Below are 18,649 nucleotides of genomic sequence, written 5' to 3'. Positions count from 1 at the left end.
TTAATATTTTCATTTTTATATTATTTTATATTTTTATGAAATACTATTTTGTAAAATAAATTAGATAGAAAGGTGAGAGTAGATAGATTAATAGATTTATAAATAAATCAGCAAATTTTATATAGCAATTATAAAATAAATTATCTGTAAATATATAAAAAATATAAAGAGCTTCAGTATATGGAATTGATTTATTAAAATTTCAAAATCTGAAATTATAGATTATCTTTATAATTGGTCAATATTTTGTATAAAAATTTAAATCTTTTCACAAATTTATAATTAATTGTAGAGAATCTTATTATCATTTTTAATAAAAAATATTAAATTTTCAAATATTAGATTTTTTTGAAAGGATTAGTGGAAATAATTTAAATTATTGATAAAAATCTAATATTTAATTAAAATCCAACAATTCGTTAACAAATTAATAAATAAAGCAAATTAATTTATCAAAAGAAATAAATATATACATATGACTTCTAAAATTCAAAAAAAGGTTTTCAACAATAATCACAACCATCACAGAATCTTTAACGATGGCGAAGACCTAGAAGAAGTAGAGTAATAATAATTAAATGAAAAATTTAACATATTAGAAATTGAGCCATAACAAAAGAGAGAGGAAAAAAAGATTAATCCCACATACAAATCACAAATATTTTCTTCAGATTATGATGAAATTCCTCAATTTAGAAAATTGCAAGGTCAATAGTAATTGAAAGATTAGACCTCAGAATAGCTATTTGGTGTGCATGGAGATATGCTTTAGCGTAAAAAAAGAAGCAACAAATCAGCAACTGAAGAATAAAGCGCAAATCAAGCAGTTATAAAAAAAGATAATGAAGAATAACTACAACAATAGAACTCAGCTAAAAAGTATAACAAAGAAAAATAAATGGTATTCAATGCGATGTGGTGGGATAATTCTTCAAAACCAAATAATGATCTAAATCAGTATAAGCCAGATTTTGCTAAGTAGAGAAAGTTCTAAGATTATTCAAGCAATAATATATTTTAAACAGAATCTTCAATTTAAGGAGATAGCCTAGTTTAAAAAAATCAAGAGAAAGTTTAAACAGAAAATAACTAAAACAAACAATAAAAATTTAACATTATTAGTAATATGAATGAAGACTAAGTAAGCCAAATATCTGCTATGAAGTAATTAGCTGATTAAAAGCAAAATCTCTAGTAGTAAATTTAGAGTGATATTGATGCTCGAAAGGCTAATCGTAACTACTCTAACTTATTTGGAAGATGTTAAACTCCTTAAATACCTTAGAATGCCAATCACGACAACGAAAAAACTGCTGACTTTTCTAAAAACACAAGCACGGTTAATAACAAATCAGAACTTTTCTTGCCTACCAATGCAAATATTGATCAATTTGATAGTAGGAAATACAATCCAAAAACTGATAAAGAAAATAAAGATATTAATGCTTGCTAGCGTTACTTCAAGAATCTTTAATCTGTATTAGATACTCATACATTTTAAGCAGAATACAAGAGAGGAGTTCTCATCAATAAAGATAAACCTGCAAATTATGAGGAAGGAAACATTTTGGATAATTTCAGTGAAATTAGAAGTGAATTACTAGGTGAAAATAATTCTAAGCCACCAAAATAAACTTTTATCCATGTAGGAGAAATGGAAAAAATTTAGTAATTAGAATTTAAAAACATGAAAACTCACTTTGACTAAGAAAATTTCAAAAGATTTTGTGTCCAAAAAGGCTATAAAGTTTTAGTATTTACTTCGAGTTCGAATGGAAGAGGAAGCGTATTCCTGAGATTAAATCGCAAAAACCCAGATCCTGTTGATTCTATTATCTCAAATCTCAAGATCAATGGAGTCAATATTGCTATATAAAAGGAAATCACAGGGAAGGAATTCAATTAAAGAAACTTCGAAGCTCCAGCCTTGGTCAAAAAGCAAAAATAAATTCCTCGTCCACTAACAGGAAAAAAGTAATTTAGTGGTAAAAGTTCGAACATCCAATCCCACAATATTTTCAAAGAAGAGAAAAAAGCGAAGGAGATATGAAATGAATTGTGTTAATTAAATATCATTTATACTTAAAAAAGTATAGGAACAACAAAAAAAAAGAAGTCAAATAAATAAATGTATTAATTTTAAATTTTAAAAATAAAAATTGAATTAACAAATTAAAACTAATAATTATGTAACTAATTAATATAATGTGTAGAATTTCATTAATGTTTTAAGATTTATTGATTTTTATAATTTTATATAAAATGTTTTATTTATTTAGTTTTGTGAAGATTTTTCATTTTGCAATTAAAAAATTTCCTAACTAACTTTCATAAATAGATAAAATAAAAATAATTTATTAAACTTTGTTGAGTTTATGCAGCTAAGTTTCAAAAATCTATAAAAAATTAAATTAAGAAATAATTTAAAGTTGGAATAGAATTGATTAAATGTATTTAAAATAAATATAATTTATTTTATAAAATTTAAAAATTAACATATTAAAGAAAGATAATAATAGATAAAGTTTAAAAATAAAAGGATTAAAAAGCGTTTGCATCCATAAATAAATAAATAAAGTGGCTTGATAAAAAGGAAAAATGCTATAGAGGGTATAAAACAAGAAAAAGAAATGAATAGAAACAAATATTTATGAATATAAAATGATTACAAATAGAATATATGATAAGAAATATCATGAATGTCCATTCACTTTGAATGAAAATACACTTAAAGATACTAATAGTATATGCTTGCTTTTAACAATAAATTAACAAAAATAAATGAAGATACAAAAATGGAAGAGCATTCATTCATTCAATCAAAATGAATGCCTTGTTGTTAAAAGAAGATTAAAAAATGAATATAACTAGCTATCAGATATAGCTGCTGAATGATATAAATAATAACACACACCTTCATAATAAATTAATAAATAAATGAATAGAAAGGAAAGGGATTGATTTCCTTAATTGTTTATTTATTTATATGAATGATAAAAACTCTTTTTTAATGAAGAGATGAAAACAAGAGCAAACAAATTAAAATAAAAAATTCAAAGATTAAAGATAAAATTAAGAAGAAAAGAAAATTAGACTAAAAAAAATTAAAAGAAAAAAAAATATTTAGATAGAAAAGTAAATTAAAAATGAACAAGGAAAACAAGACTCAAGCTGTTAACAAGGCCAAGAACACCGCCAAGGTTGCCAAGAAGGGATCTTCCATCACCAAGCACAAGACCTACACTGGTGTTAGATTCTTCAGACCCAAAACCTTATAATTAGCTAAGGCTCCCAAGTACTCCAGAACCGTCAGAGCTCACCTTAAGGTTTCTGGTCACTTAGATAACCACTCTGTCGTCAAGACCCCCTTGACCACTGAAAAGGCCATGAAAAAGATGGAAGACGAAAACACTATGGTTTTCTACGTCCACAACAGATCTACCAAGCCTTAAATTAAGTCTGCTTTCGAAAAGCTCTACAACGTTAAGGTTAGATCCGTCAACACCCTTAATACTATCACTGGTAACAAGAAGGCCTACATCAGATTAGCTGCTGATTCTGACTCTCTTACCCTTGCCAACAAGATCGGTCTCATATGAGCAAATAAGCTTTTCAAAATTATCATACATATACTTATATAGCGGAGAATCCAGCATATTAGTTTATATATCTTAAATGTAAAGGAGATGCATATGGAGTATTTTGCTTTATCTATGTGAATTGAAAGATTGACAAAAAGAAGTAAGTTCAAAATTAGCTAAATAAATATATTACTTCTTAGTCTTCTACAATTAGTATGAAATCTACTTTTGTAAATATTTAAATAGCACATATAGCTTAAAATATTGAACATCAAGAATTAGAATTTCAATAAATAAATTAGTAATTGCATCCAATAGATTAGCAAATTTATCTCCTTGAAAAAGATATTAGTTAAGAGATTAAATGTTATATAAATATATTCACTTAAATGTAAAGTACGTGTCTTATCATATTTACTATTTAAAACATTATTTCTTCGAAATATATAATTTATTTCTTGTTCAATCTCAATCCATCTTCATTCAAACAAACTAACTAACTAACAGATAAACATCAAACCTCACAAAAATTGATTTTTTTTAGATATTTTATCAAAATTCCTATTAATATCTTAATTAATTTTGTGTGTATTCAAAGTTAGTAAAAAAATCAAATAAATATATTGATAGATAGATACATTTATTCATTTACAGCATATTTTTATTTTCTACTAAATGAATCAAGCAAAATCTACTTGATAATTACCAATTTTGGCGAAATTTTATTGAATTACAATAACTTACAGTTTTTGAATGATAAAACTTATTTTTAAACTAATAAATTTATTTTAACTCCTTCTGTCTGTCTGTCTTTCAAAATATTTTTTTATTGAAAATAAGTCCCTAACTAACTAAAGCTCTCTTACTTCAATTAAATGTTAATTTTATTAATATTAAAAAATATAATATGATCCAATCAATTCATTCAGTAATCAAATTAAAAATAAGTTTAAAATATAAAATATTATCTTGATTGCTTCAAATTTTTACAAAATGATAAGGAGTTCAATATATTTGAAGTTTAATTTAAAAAATAAAAAATATTTTAAAAATAAATTTAGACTATTTTAATTAAATTTAACTTATTTTAAAAATAAAGCAAGAGAGAGGTATACTTAAACATATTTTATGTTATTTTAAACCAAAATAATTAATAATATTTATTATATTTAGCTAAATATCATTTAATTAATTAGTTTTGAATTTAAAAATATTTTATATTTATTGAATAACTTGTTTAATTCGTCATTTATTAAATCTAAAATTTAAAAAGTAATAAGAGTCTATAAAATTTAAAATACAATGTTTAATTACTTACTACTAACTTTTCCAGTACTTTTAAGCAATTCAAAAATGTTTAAATTTAATTTTATAACAGAAAAAATAACTATTTTAAAAGTAAATTTAGATAGCATAAATTAAATTTAATAATTAGTAAATAATACAAAGATAGAGAGATATATATATATATATATATAAGTATTTTTAATGTTAATTTAAACAAAGAAAATTAGTAATTGTCAGTAGGTTTAGTAAAAAATTAATTTGGCTAATTAGTTTTGAATATGAAAATATTTTAAAGTTATTGAATAACTGGCTTGATTCATCATTTATTAATTTAAATGGATCATTATAAAATTTGATTATTTTAGATTTAATTAGCATATGATTATATGTCTATTTGTTAACCAATCATTTTATATTATATAGCTTATTATTTAGGAATTAGGTTTCAATTTTATTAAGTTTTTAAATTTTACTATTGCAGTATAATAGGTTTTTATGGGATATATTATTGCTATTTGTGATATTGTTATTATTAATTACATTTTAATTTATCTTCTTATTAAATATTCTGATATTATTTATACCCAAGATATGAAGGGTCATGATTAGTATTTTAGCTTGCATAATAATTATTACTTCCTTAGACACCTTTTAAGTGATTTAAGGATTCATAATGATGAGTATTAATATTTTATAAATTTTAATTCTTATACACTTATTCATTAAATTAAATCATACCATACTAAGGATAAGTAGAAGGGTTTATTAGCTCTTGGTTTATAACAGTTGATTGATAGTTAGTTTATTGCTGGTGATTTTACTGCTAAGGATAAAATTGCTATTGCTTATTCTCATATTGAATTTGAATAAGCTAATTATTTTCATTTAAAAGCATTTAGTTTGAATTTAATAAGTAAGATTAATTTTTCTAAATTGAAATATTCATTTTTTATTACGTAATTGTTTATTTTTAACTATTTTTTATTTAATCTTCTCCTTTATTGGACACAATATCTTCTTTTTGTTAACTTTTGTTGATTTGATTACTTTATTTTTATTTTTATATTTATTTTTTTTTTCTCCTTTAACATGTAACTGTTCTTTTCTTTTTAATAGGCATACTTGATAATTATGTAAATAGCTCTGGGATTTTTTATAATGCTTAAGGTCTTTATTCTTTGTTAATAGGTATAATTTTAAATTTTGAGTCAAATAATTCTTTAGATTGGTTGAGATCTTATTCTTCACTTTTTATTGCATTTTAATTTCTTTGAAAAGTCATCTACATTTACTATGAAGCTTTAACTTAGATATTATACTCATTTTTTACATGGTATTCTTATTCTAACTTTAGATTATTCAACTAAAGTTATTACTAGGGTTAACCAGAAAGCTATCTTTCTTCCCTTTTTATTTATAATTAGTTGGAAGTTAACTTTAGAGGATTATTTTCATCTTTTACAAATAAATCAGAGTTATTATTTAAAAAATTACTAAATTCTTATTTAATTTGAATTTAATTTTGGTTTAATTTTTATTAAATTTGTTAGTATTCTGGCAAATAATTTTAGTGATTTGATTATATTTTTATTTAGTTGGTATTATTTATTTAAATATCATATTCCAATTTTACCATATTTTATTAAATATTTACTTCTTTTCCGTTTTTATTTATTTATTAATTTTTAATTTACGGTTAATCATTTTATTTGATTTCTGACTATTAAATATCAAATCCATAATCATTATTTGAACCAATTTTGTTTTAGATATTTTCTTATTTTATTTATGTTTATTATTTTAATAAATTTTACTATATTTATGAAAACTCATTTTCTTTTTTTAATAATTTTTACTATTATAATAAATCTTAATTAAATTCTTAAAATTCATTTTATTCTTATTTTATCTTTAATTGTACGTTATATAAATTTTTTTCATCTTTTTGTAAAAAATCTAAGCTTTGTTATAATTAAAATTCTTATTTTTAACTAAATTAATCTAAAAATATTTAATTTCTTAGATTTTAAAATGCATTTTGACCTATTGTTAGGTCTTCTTTCTTTGCTTCTTATTTTTAAATAATCTAATTATTTTAAGTTTTTTACTCGTGATTTGTCAAATATTATAGCTGCTCAGATATATTCTATGATTCCAATCCCTTAATTTATTCTAATTTTTCTGTTTTAATTGAAGAAGAAATATTTTATAAAGGCTAAACTTAATTTTAGAGTTCTTATGTTGGATCAAACTCTATTTTTATCTTACTTTACTGCGAATTTTGAATTTAATTAGGATGAAAATTTAAACTATTTTGATCTTGTTTTTATTATAAGCTGTGTTAAAATTGATTATCTTATCTCATTTAGTTAAATAATTTATTGTCATTATCAATTTCCAATTTGATATTTTAGTTATAATTGAAATTTAATTATTTTTATGGTATCTATTAATCTAAGCTCTATTGATCTTATTTTATCTATATATTATATTCATTTTCATCTTATTTTACAGCATTTTTAAACTCTTATTTAACGAAATCTTATTAGTATTGCTTTTGATTATTATTTCCTGACATGCAGGTACTTTCATTTTCTAACTCAGTAGCTTCTTACTTTAAGTTTCTATTGTTAATTAAATTAATATGCAGTGGAATTTAAGTTTGTGTTTAATTACTGTAGTTGCTTGGTAAAAAGTAATTAAATTCCTCAACTTTTTAAGTATGTATAAAAGGATGATCGTAATTGTAATATTAATGCTACTGCAAATGCGAAAATTAATTCGATGTGAAATTCCCATTTATTTATTAGCTCTGTTATTGATTAGAATAATGAGGAATCTGATTTTTGTTAATGAATGCCTTCGTCTCGCTATTTTCTTCTGAATAAATTAATTTAAATTTAATTGCATCATCTTATTCTGTTTAGACATTTTAAAATAATTAAGTATTTAAGTCATGTTTTTTTTACTCATGTTTAACTTTTCTCGCCACATCAAATTTTGTAAGTTTTTTCTTTTTAATCTAATCTTCTGGAAAAGCTAAGTTCCATATTTCATAAAAAGATGTTTAAATTATATTCTACTGTCTCTAATCAACGTAATAATATATAATAAGGCCTACGAACTGTTTGCGTATTAATTTTTATTAAGTATAATTGTGAGTTAACTATGATGCATTTTCGTATTCTAGAGAAGATACTATTAATTCTTACATTCTCTTCTTAAAGATAGGTACTTAATTATACTTTTCCAGATATTAAAAATATGTTCCTATCAGAGTCATAAATTTAGTTTCTTTACCATTCACATGATCATGGATGAAGCGTTTTACTTCCTAGATACTTGAGAACTTCAACTAATTTATTAAAAGTGGAGCAGCATATTGCTCTAAAAAATAGTTTTTCACAGAATCCTAAAACCACTTATTTAAAAGGTTTCTCTAGCTTTTTTCAGTTTTTACATGGCATTTACCTATCAGAATTTTTAAATCATTATTTATTTTTTACTTTGCCATGTTAAATAACTCAGAATCAACCATTTTAACTGATTATTTTTATGTATCAATCAACCAATTAACCAATCTACCTTCTTATTATCGTTTTTTGAATGAGAAAGATTTTGTTTATAAAAATTTAATTATGCTTTTAAATAGAATATTATTCACAAAAAAATAAATTCAATAACCAAGAATTCCACAAAAATACTAGCTATTTTTTATCTAGTTTTGATATTATATGGTAATTGGCAAATTAGGCTAATATTATCATTTTATTGATATTCAAGCTAAAAATATATTATGATTTTTCTTTTCTCCATCAAATATATTCTCAAACTGTCAGAATTTTTTTTATAGTTTTTATTAAATTAAAAAAAATATTTTTTGCATTTTTTAAAAATAGTTTTCTAAATTTTCTCTTAATCTCAAGTTAAAATTTCAATAATTTTTCTTAAATAGTGTTTTAAAACACTTCTTTATTTGATAGTATTAAAAGATCTATTATCTATTGTTATCTGATGTTAAGTAAAGAAAACAAGTAAAAAAAATAATAAATAAATAAATATTAAGTATTTAATTATCTTCTTTATCTATCAGACTATAAGGATATTTATTAAATTTTAATAATTCTATCTTCTTTTGCTTTTTTTAAGTAGTATTAGAAATATAAATAAATGAATTTAGTTAGCTAAAACAACTTAGAAATTTAATAAAACATTTAATTGTAGTTCGATCCTAAGCTTTTTTCAGAAATATATCTAGAGTACTTACTTTCTACAATTTATACTTTAACTGATTGATATTGAAAAATATTCATTTACATTTTTAAAAATAAAAAAATAGAAAAGCTTCGTTTTCAATTAAAAATTCAAATAATGACACAGCAAATAACAAATAAAAATAGTAGAAATCTGTTATAGATAGCTACTTTAAGTCTATACCAACTAACTTATTCGGAATATCATTTATTTTCTTGTAAAATTTAATATTTTGCTTTTTTATTTTCATCTAATAAAATTATTAAGAGAATAATAGGATATCCAAGGGAAAGAAATGCAAGATTTAGGCTTAAAGTTAGATTTCTATGCTTATAGATAATATTTTTAGCACTTGCAGAATATTTCAGTTGACATTATGTAAATCTATTCAACAAAAAACTAAATTTGCTAATTTATTCATTCTAAAAAACATAAAAGGCCAGGTAACTTTCCAAGCTTTGGCAGTTTAAAATTACTAATAAAAACGATGAATCTTCTTTAAAAAGTGAATAATAAAATATTATGGGTTAGGTAATCTTTAATTTAAATTATTATATATTAAATACTTTTAATAAACTAGATAAGATAAAATAGTCGAACTAAATGAGTGTATAGAATTGGCATTAATGTTTTATGAGTAAAGAAATTTAAAATATTCTCTCTTTTACTTCTCTAAAATGCTTTCTATTGAAGTGTATAATGGATAACTCTACATTGACATAAGGTAAATCAATTGATAAGCATAAAATGCTTTAAATAATTTAATATAATAAAAAAAGAGAGAGTGTGTATATTAACTCTGAAAGCTTAACAAAAATATTCTAAGCTCTGTAAAAATCTTTTCCTTCATTTTATGATTTGCATATCAGAATAGGAGACAATAACTCTTTGAATTCAAATATTATATAACCTTTCTCTGAGTTTGTCATGTAGTATGCATAAAATTTATAGAGACTCAAAATTTTTATTGGAAACAGAAACTATATTGGTAGCAAGCTTTTTAGTAAATTAGGATAGGCATTTTTGCCAAAATTAACTACCTTTCAAATGGAGGTTATGAGCAATAATGATTAACTATCTACAGACTCTTAAGGATTATTCGATTTTCTCAGAAATCAATAAAACCTTTAATTCCTCAGCTTAAATTATGGTTCTAAAAACTCATTAAATGCTAAAACATTTGAAAACTTTGGAAAATCACTGCAAAATTTAAAAAAGCTGACTGATTTAGATATCAATATAGGGTAAGCTATCTCAACAATTCTAAAATGATTATTTATTATTTATTATATAAAATAGACAATGGAATAAGATTGAATCTTTGGGATGCAATAATTTTACAGAATCAATTAAAAACATGAACCTTAAAAAGATTAAGTTAATATTTGAGTAATATTAGAAAATACATTTATTTATTATTTATTTATCCTAATATTTTATTTTTGACAAAAAAAGAGGCTAAAATGGAATTACTCCTGATGGAGCTTCTAAGTTCTTTGATATTCTATCTACTTTCAATGGCCTTAATTCAATCTAAGTAGGATTTGGAGATAAAAATTGCTTGGAAGAAAAATGTATTAGAAGTTTTTCAGATTGTTTGCATCGCCAAATATATCTTTCGACTTTATCTCTAAATTTAATTCACAAAATAAATACTGACACTTCTATCTTGTTTTAGTCAATCGAAAATAAAAATGCCTTATATAATTTGCAACTTAAGATTGGGTATTTATTAATAAATTGATAATTTATTTTAAATTATTTTAAAAATCATGAAAAGTTAAGATTACAACATTAATGATAGCATGGAGTCACTTTGTTAATCGTTAATTTCCTTAACTCAGCTCAAAAACCTCAGCATTGATTTTATGTAATCAAGTTTAAAGGATGTTTTTAAAAATAAATAAAATTTATTTAAAAATAAAGAGGAACAAAAGAGATATAGCTTAATAAAATGGAACTTCTTTGTATGGCTATAAGAAAAATCCCAAGTCTCATAGGACTCTAATTTTATACTGAGTAAATAAAGATTTTTTATAAAAATTTTTAAAATGAAATTTTTCTTAAAATATTAAAAGTGATTTAGCTGACGATAAAACTTTAAGTATCTTTAGATATATTTTTGAAGGAAATATCAATTTTAAAGATATTAGAATAGGCTATAATGTTATATTTTAACATAACTTTTCTAAATTTGAATTGGAAATAAAGTAATAATTTATAAATAAACATACTATAAATCCTCATTGATTAGCACATACCCCTTTCCAAATTTTAGACTAAAAAATTAAATCAAGAAAATTTTTATTTTTTGGATTTTAATTAAATTGGGTATGTATTAATTGTGAGAATTTATAGTATTTTAAGATAAATATTTTATTAAACTTTTTAATTAGAGGTAAAAAACGTTGGGATAGAGATATTATTTAATCTATTTGCAGATAAATAAGCAAATATCAGCCAATCAAAGATTTTATCATAAAATTTGATGCTGAAAAAACTAGACATTGTTAACCTGAAGATTTGGTTACTTTTTTGAGATATGCTTGTATGTCTTTATAAAAAAACCCTAATAAAAATGGAAAAGTCTTTATTTTCTTTGAGGGATTTTTAGAAATCTATACTCAATCTATTTTGGTTGAGAGCTATAATCTTTATGAATATCAAAACTAGTTTTTACTGAAAAATAGTGAAACTGCTTAATTCTTTGAAAATGAAAATAAGCTCATCCATATCAACTATATGTAATTTTTTATCACATACTTTATAAATAAGAAGAAAAATTTAATAAAAAATAGGCCTAAAAGCACTTAAAGTCTTTCAATTTTATAATTAGAAGACGTTATTTCTTTAGTCTCAGGATTAGGATATAATTGTATTAACTTAAAATCTAGTTTTGGTCCCAAAAAATAAGCTGCAAATAATTAACAACAAGGTTTAATGTAAATGCTTGGCTTATAATAGTAATAATAGCAATAATAAATGGGTGGGGAAGAAGAAGAAGATTAAGTTGGAGAATAAAATGATGATGATGAAGAAGAAGAAGGCCAAAATCAGTAGCAATAAGGCTTAGGAGGAAACAATTAGAATTAAAATAATTTCAGTAGAAATCAGTTTAGTATTATACTTTCTTCAACTATCTCCTCAATAAAGTCTTCTAAATTAAAAAAATTAACTGTCGAAGCAATGAATCATTTTTATATGAGAGTTAGTGAGTCTAAATTTGACTTCTATCTATTTGAGAGGTAAGTATTTAGCTTTCTGTTTATTTTTAAAATGAAAAATATAACTTTATTTAATTTAAAAAAAGAGAAAGTTTACCTTAACACTCACTACAGCAACTCAATATAAATTTAATATAAAAAACCACTCACCTCAAAGAAATATAATTAGATCTTAGGTTATTAAATAAATTATTTTTTTTTTAAATTTAAATATTTCTTTGAAAAATAAAAGGCATTTAAACAATTAAGGAATTAACTCTCTTAGACATCTAATCGATAATCAATAAGGATTGGTTAAACTATATTTAGGAGGACAGTAAATATTTAAAAATCTGAAATATTATGAAAAATATAGAAATTAAAATTGAGAAATTCATTCATTTATTAAATAATTAATTTTAAAATAGAATTAAATTGTTGAAGGAAAATATCAGAGACATGAGCCTATTCCATTTCTAGTTAAGAAGTTTATAGTCTTTGGTTTCTCTAAACTTAGATCGAATGTAATATATAATTTTTAATACTAAAAATCAAAATATAATTTTATTTTAAAGTTAATATTTAGGGCTTAACTAGGAAGAAATACCTGCATTAAATGAACATTAATAGCAACAATTTCGTTTATTCATGCAGTAAAATCACAATGATTTAATTGCCAGATTAGAATAAATCCAAAATCCTACTTCATAATAAGAAGAGTAGGAATTGTAGGGTATTTAAGATTAGATCATTTAACTTAGAAATAAAAAAATGTAAGAATATTTTACTTAGTCTGTTGAAGAATTCAAATAAATAATAGATAATACTAAAAGATAAGTTATCTAGAGAAAAGCCTTATGTGTTATTATGAAATTTTCAAAACTAAAGATTAATAGGAAACTCAAAGGAGACATAATTATAGATATAGGCAGAAGCTTATTAATTTGAATAAAATAAAATTAAATATTTATTTTAATTTATAAAATAATTTGAAATTTTCTATTATTTTTTATTTAAATTACTTAGTGAGTTTTATCAAAAATTCATATTCTGTAAAATAAAACTACTTTTAAAAATATCAATATCAAAACACACTTATTTTTAATTCATGAAACAGCTAATCAAATTGCAAATGTGTTACAATAAGACCGCTTTGTTCATTTTATTAGCATTTATGAGTTTTATTTATGCAAAAAAAGCATAAGAATAGGTAAATTGTAGAGATCAGATATATGAATCTGACTGTGCAAGATATAGATAATGCAAGTATTACAATGTAGATAATAAAGATAATGGCTATTGTGTAGATTTAAAAGTTAGTGAATGCTACTAAATTCAAGATATTTTAGATTGTAGCTAAGTAGGTACTTGCTTTTGGAATTACAAATCTGGTTTATGTTAAAATTTGTTGCATTCTCAAGGTTGCAATGACTTTGATTAGAACATTTAAATGTGTAATTCGTTTAACTCCTTATGTAGGTATGAAGGTTAATAATGCTTAACTATGCAACAATATGAAGACAAGCAAAAAGAGAGAAAAAAAAAAATTTAAGAAATTCGAGAAGGTAGAGCTTCAAACAAAAGCTTTATTTTAAATAAAAATAACATAATTTTGTGCATATATTTTTTCATCATTTATACTCTATGATAACAATAATTAATTTAGCATACTAGAATTTAATTTAAATAAATGATTTTTTATACATGTAGCATCTTTTCATTCAATTCTGCCAAAGTTTTCTAAAAAATTAAATTATTTTTAATTGTTTTATTATTATTTTTACTATAAATTAAAATTAAAAATTATTTCGATTTGATGAAAAATTCTAAACTTCATTGATTAAAATCAGCCAACATTATATAAAATATCACTAAGATAAATTAAGGGCTTATAATTAATGGTTTATGCTTATTTAAAAAATATATAATCATTTTTGATTGAATAAAATCAAAAGAAAATCTTAAATTATTTTAAATTTAAATGATTGAAATTTATTTCTTGTTGCTTAGTTTTGATATAATATATTTGAATGTATGAATAAACACAAAGATTGTTAATTGCGAGAGCAAATATTGAGATGGTTTTAATTGATTGATTGGTAAATGCAATATAAGTCAGAATTAAAAAGCTCATTGTTTAACATACATTGACGTATCTCATGAACAAAAAAATCATCATTAATATGCATATTTTTTACCAATCATATTTAGATTTAAACATAAATATGATAAGAAGTTTTTCTATTTTTTAAAAATTAGTCAATCTTTTTTGAGTGCTCCAAACAAACATATGAATGAATGAAGCACTACAAAATTATTAACTATTTATCTTTTAATTGTTTTTGTTTTTAATTTAATAGCTATTAATATATTTTTAAGAATTATCAAAATGAAGAAATGTTTGATGTATATAAATCTTTGTAGATTGATAATTAAGATATATTTGAGCTTAGTAGTTTTAGATTATTCTTTGAAGCAAAGATATGTTTATTTATATGTTTAAAATAGCGGGTAAAAAAGAAAGAAAATAATAAATCATATATATGAAAGATTTAATAATTTATATATTTGAGATTGAAAAAATATATAATATTAAACAAGAAATTAAATATATATTTTTATATGATTTTTTTTTTTAATTTTTGAAAATCTTTTTCAAATAATAAAATCTGCAAAAATTTAATTAAATTTTTTATATATTATTAGATAAACAATTTGCTTGTTCTTTTAACAAATTCACTAAATTTTAAAAATAATCAATAAACAAATAAAATAATAATAAATTATCCTTCAAATCTATCTAAATAAATTAAAAAAACAAAAAATTAAATAAATTAACAAAAACATAAACAAAAAACACATACAAAAATCAATAAATTTATTAAGATATGTCTTTAGCTTTTGACGAATACGGACGCCCCTTCATCATTATCAGAGAATAAGACTAAAAGAAACGTCTTAAAGGTATCGATGCATACAAAGTAAAAATTATTTACATTCTTTTGCATAGTTGGAAAAGCTTAGCAGCGTCTGTCCATTTTGCAGAAAATTATTTCATAAATGCAATTAGTAGAATGTATGTATTTATTTACACACAAACTATTGACTCAATATGAATTGCTTTTTCTCAACCATAAAAATTTAACTCATAAACAATAAACTATTATGATAGATTACTGATAAATAGAATTTAATAAATATGGCTCAATAATTTACCTTGATTTCAATAAAAAGTGAATTAGTAGAATCGCACAAGCAACATTTTTAGATAATAGAATTTAATCAAATTAGAGTTTCAAATGCATTAAAAATTTAACTCTTCTCATAGCAAATAAACATTTATGTCAAAAAAAATGAGATTTTTATTTTGAAAAGCTTTTCTAATTAATTTATTCTTATGAAATTTAAAATTTTTTAAACTCAATCTTTATTTAACTTTATAGGCTAACATCTAAGCTGCCAAGACTATTGCTAGCACTTTAAGATCATCCTTGGGTCCTAAGGGTATGGATAAGATGATGATCTCTCCTGATGGAGATGTCAGTGTTACCAATGATGGTGCTACCATTGTTGAAAAGATGGACATTTAACATCCTGTTGCAAAATTGATGGTTGAACTCAGTCAATCTTAAGATAATGAAATTGGTGATGGTACCACTGGTGTTGTTGTTTTAGCTGGTGCATTGTTGGAACAAGCCAACATCCTCATCGATAAGGGTCTTCACCCTCTTAAGATTGCTGACGGTTTCGACAAGGCTTGTGAAATCGCTTGCGAAAGACTTGAATAAATTGCTGAAGACATTGACATCAACGAAAATACCCACGAAAGGTAAATATTAAAGAATATTCAGTCATTTGTTAGGAATAAAAAAGATATAATAACAATTTAAATAAATCATATTTAAAGTATTTATCAACTTACAAGTAAATTGAAAAATAAATTTATTCAAAAAATAGATTAGTCGAAGCTGCCATGACTGCTTTGAGCTCTAAGGTCGTTAGTAAAAATAAAAGAAAGATGGCTTAAATCTCCGTTGATGCCGTCCTTTCCGTTGCTGATCTTGAAAGAAGAGATGTCAACTTTGACTTGATTAAGCTCCAAGAAAAGACTGGAGGGTAATTAATTATTTATATACCATAAACTTACTAAACTAAATATCACATATACAAATAGTTCCTTAGAAGATACTAGACTCATCCAAGGTATTTTAGTTGAAAAGGATATGTCTCATCCTTAAATGCCCAAGGAAATTTAGGATGCTAAGATTGCCATCTTAACCTGCCCCTTCGAACCCCCTAAACCCAAAACCAAGCATAACATTAACATTACTAACGCTGAAGATTACAAGAAATTATACGCCTAAGAATAATAATATTTCAAGGATATGGTTGCTGACTGCAAAAAGTCTGGTGCCAACCTTATTATGTGCCAATGGGTAATTAATTAAACATATTTTTATTGCAAGAAATTAATTCTTACTAAATCAATAAATAAATAGGGTTTCGATGATGAAGCTAATCATTTATTATTATAAGCTGATTTACCCGCTGTTAGATGGGTTAGCGGTACTGATATTGAATTGATTGCTGTCGCCACTGGTGGTAGAATCGTACCAAGATTCGAAGAGCTCTCTGCTGATAAGTTAGGTGAAGCTAAGGTCGTTAGAGAAATTTAATTCGGTACTTCCAATGAAAGAATGCTCGTTATTGAAGAATGCAAGCAATCTAAGGCTGGTAAGGATATATTTAGTAAAAGACAGTTTAATAATTAAATTTTATAATTATAGTTACTATTTTGATTAGAGGTGGTTCTAACATGATTGTCTCTGAAGCCAAAAGAAGTATTCACGATGCTAACTGTGTTGTTAGAAACTTAATCAAGTGCCCTAAGGTCGTTTATGGTGGTGGTTCTGCTGAAATTGCTTGTGCTTTAACTGTTAACTAAGAAGCTGATAAGATTTCATCAGTTGAATAATACGCTGTTAGAGCTTTCGCTGATGCTTTGGAAGATATTCCCAACGCTTTAGCTGATAACTCTGGTTTAAATCCTATTGAAGCTGTTGCTAATGCTAAGGCCTTATAGGTTAGTCAAAACAATCCTAGAATTGGTGTTGACTGCTTACTTGAAGTAATAATTTCATATTTTGACTATTTAAAGTCATAACATTTTTTTAATTAATTAATTTTTAGGGTACATCTGATATGAAAGAATAGAAGGTATATGAAACTTACTTATCCAAGAGATAATAATTCTAATTAGCTACTTAAGTTGTTAAGATGATCTTAAAGATTGATGATGTTATTTCTCCTGATCACTAATGAAAAACATTTAATGATTGATAGAAATAAAAATTTTTCAACTTTAAAATTATAGTAATAATTGTAATGAATTTAACCTAAATAGATTACTGAATTAGTTGGTGTCTACAAACTTAAAATATATTTACAATCTTCCTAATTTGCATTAAAATATATTAAATGATTATTTCATTAATATTAATTGAATTATCTGTTAAGCTTCATAAATTTGTAATCTTCGTATATGCATGCATCATTTCAGATATTCAATTTTATTACCCATTTTACTAATTCAATTTATTTTTAATTAATTTTACATAATTTGCTTCATGTTTCTAAATTTTATTAAATCTTAAAATGTTTAAAAAGTTAATAATATAGGAAATTTATTTGTTTAAAAATAAATATCATATTAAATTTAAATATTAAAATATCAGAAACTATTTGATTAATAAATATAGTTACAATTAAAAAAAAATGTAACTTAAGTGTAAAATCTATTAATTTTATTTAAAAACTTTTAATTCAATAAAAAAGTAATTTGTATTTTAAATTATTTAAATATTATTAATTAATTATTTTATAAATATTTCAATTATATTAAATAAAATTTGCTTAATTATCATGGTAAGATACATATATATTTTGCATATTCTGACTTTAATAATTTATTGTTGATTTCAAAATTTCACACAAAGTAAACAATCTAAAAATCAAATTTATGAAAAAAAATATCATAAAAATAAAAAAATTTTCAAGATTTATTTGAAGAAAAAATATTTTATATTAATATAAATCCAAATTATGATAAATTTAATGAACTGATTTGAATTTTCACGAATACTAAATTGATTAAATTTTCATCATAAATTATTATGAAATGGGTAGCTTAAAATAAACTCAATCACTGATTTATTCAGAATTCTTTTTTTATTCTTCAGACTCATTTAATAAATTTGATATAATTTTTGGTTTGATCCTTCATGCCTAGGAACAGATTTTAGGGATTTGAATAAACTATGCATC

The 18,649-nt window shown here is 22.9% G+C and overlaps 5 protein-coding genes across 5 annotated transcripts; 4 read left to right on the top strand and 1 right to left on the bottom strand. All coding sequences in view use genetic code 6, as the record gives it.

Annotated features, from left to right (window-relative positions):
* Positions 1 to 475: 475 nt before the first annotated feature.
* Positions 476 to 2,050, top strand: TTHERM_00134930 (hypothetical protein; the record flags this gene model as incomplete). Its single annotated transcript, XM_001019673.1, has 1 exon — positions 476 to 2,050. One exon carries the CDS (start codon positions 476 to 478, stop codon positions 2,048 to 2,050), a length of 1,575 nt encoding a protein of 524 aa, XP_001019673.1.
* A 1,096-nt stretch (positions 2,051 to 3,146) lies between these two features.
* On the top strand, positions 3,147 to 3,599 carry TTHERM_00134940 (60S ribosomal protein L23a; the record flags this gene model as incomplete). The annotated part of the gene is made up of 1 exon (XM_001019674.3): positions 3,147 to 3,599. The coding sequence occupies one exon, from the start codon at positions 3,147 to 3,149 to the stop codon at positions 3,597 to 3,599; it is 453 nt and encodes a 150-aa protein (XP_001019674.1).
* A 1,714-nt stretch (positions 3,600 to 5,313) lies between these two features.
* Positions 5,314 to 8,481, bottom strand: TTHERM_00134950 (hypothetical protein; the record flags this gene model as incomplete). The annotated part of the gene is made up of 1 exon (XM_001019675.2): positions 5,314 to 8,481. Exon 1 carries the CDS (start codon positions 8,404 to 8,406, stop codon positions 5,314 to 5,316), a length of 3,093 nt encoding a protein of 1,030 aa, XP_001019675.2. The 5' UTR covers positions 8,407 to 8,481.
* A 557-nt stretch (positions 8,482 to 9,038) lies between these two features.
* TTHERM_00134960 (hypothetical protein) lies at positions 9,039 to 13,273 on the top strand (the record flags this gene model as incomplete). Its single annotated transcript, XM_001019676.3, has 17 exons — positions 9,039 to 9,127; positions 9,208 to 9,339; positions 9,390 to 9,500; positions 9,561 to 9,653; positions 9,703 to 9,846; positions 9,902 to 10,366; positions 10,422 to 10,511; positions 10,578 to 10,847; positions 10,903 to 10,992; positions 11,049 to 11,141; positions 11,201 to 11,332; positions 11,519 to 11,866; positions 11,921 to 12,367; positions 12,433 to 12,522; positions 12,579 to 12,662; positions 12,754 to 12,849; positions 12,901 to 13,273. The coding sequence occupies 17 exons, from the start codon at positions 9,039 to 9,041 to the stop codon at positions 13,271 to 13,273; spliced, it is 3,147 nt and encodes a 1,048-aa protein (XP_001019676.3).
* A 1,940-nt stretch (positions 13,274 to 15,213) lies between these two features.
* Positions 15,214 to 17,647, top strand: TTHERM_00134970 (TCP-1 (CTT or eukaryotic type II) chaperonin family, epsilon subunit; the record flags this gene model as incomplete). The annotated part of the gene is made up of 7 exons (XM_001019677.3): positions 15,214 to 15,306; positions 15,769 to 16,154; positions 16,283 to 16,441; positions 16,500 to 16,761; positions 16,825 to 17,059; positions 17,113 to 17,453; positions 17,516 to 17,647. 7 exons carry the CDS (start codon positions 15,214 to 15,216, stop codon positions 17,645 to 17,647), a joined length of 1,608 nt encoding a protein of 535 aa, XP_001019677.2.
* Between the last annotated feature and the right edge of the window lie 1,002 nt (positions 17,648 to 18,649).

Source organism: Tetrahymena thermophila (assembly GCF_000189635.1).
Source record: "Tetrahymena thermophila SB210 genomic scaffold scf_8254582, whole genome shotgun sequence".
Lineage (NCBI taxonomy): Eukaryota > Ciliophora > Oligohymenophorea > Hymenostomatida > Tetrahymenidae > Tetrahymena > Tetrahymena thermophila.
The sequence above is the reverse complement of the archived record's forward strand: the minus strand, read 5'-3'. Positions and strand labels throughout refer to the sequence as shown.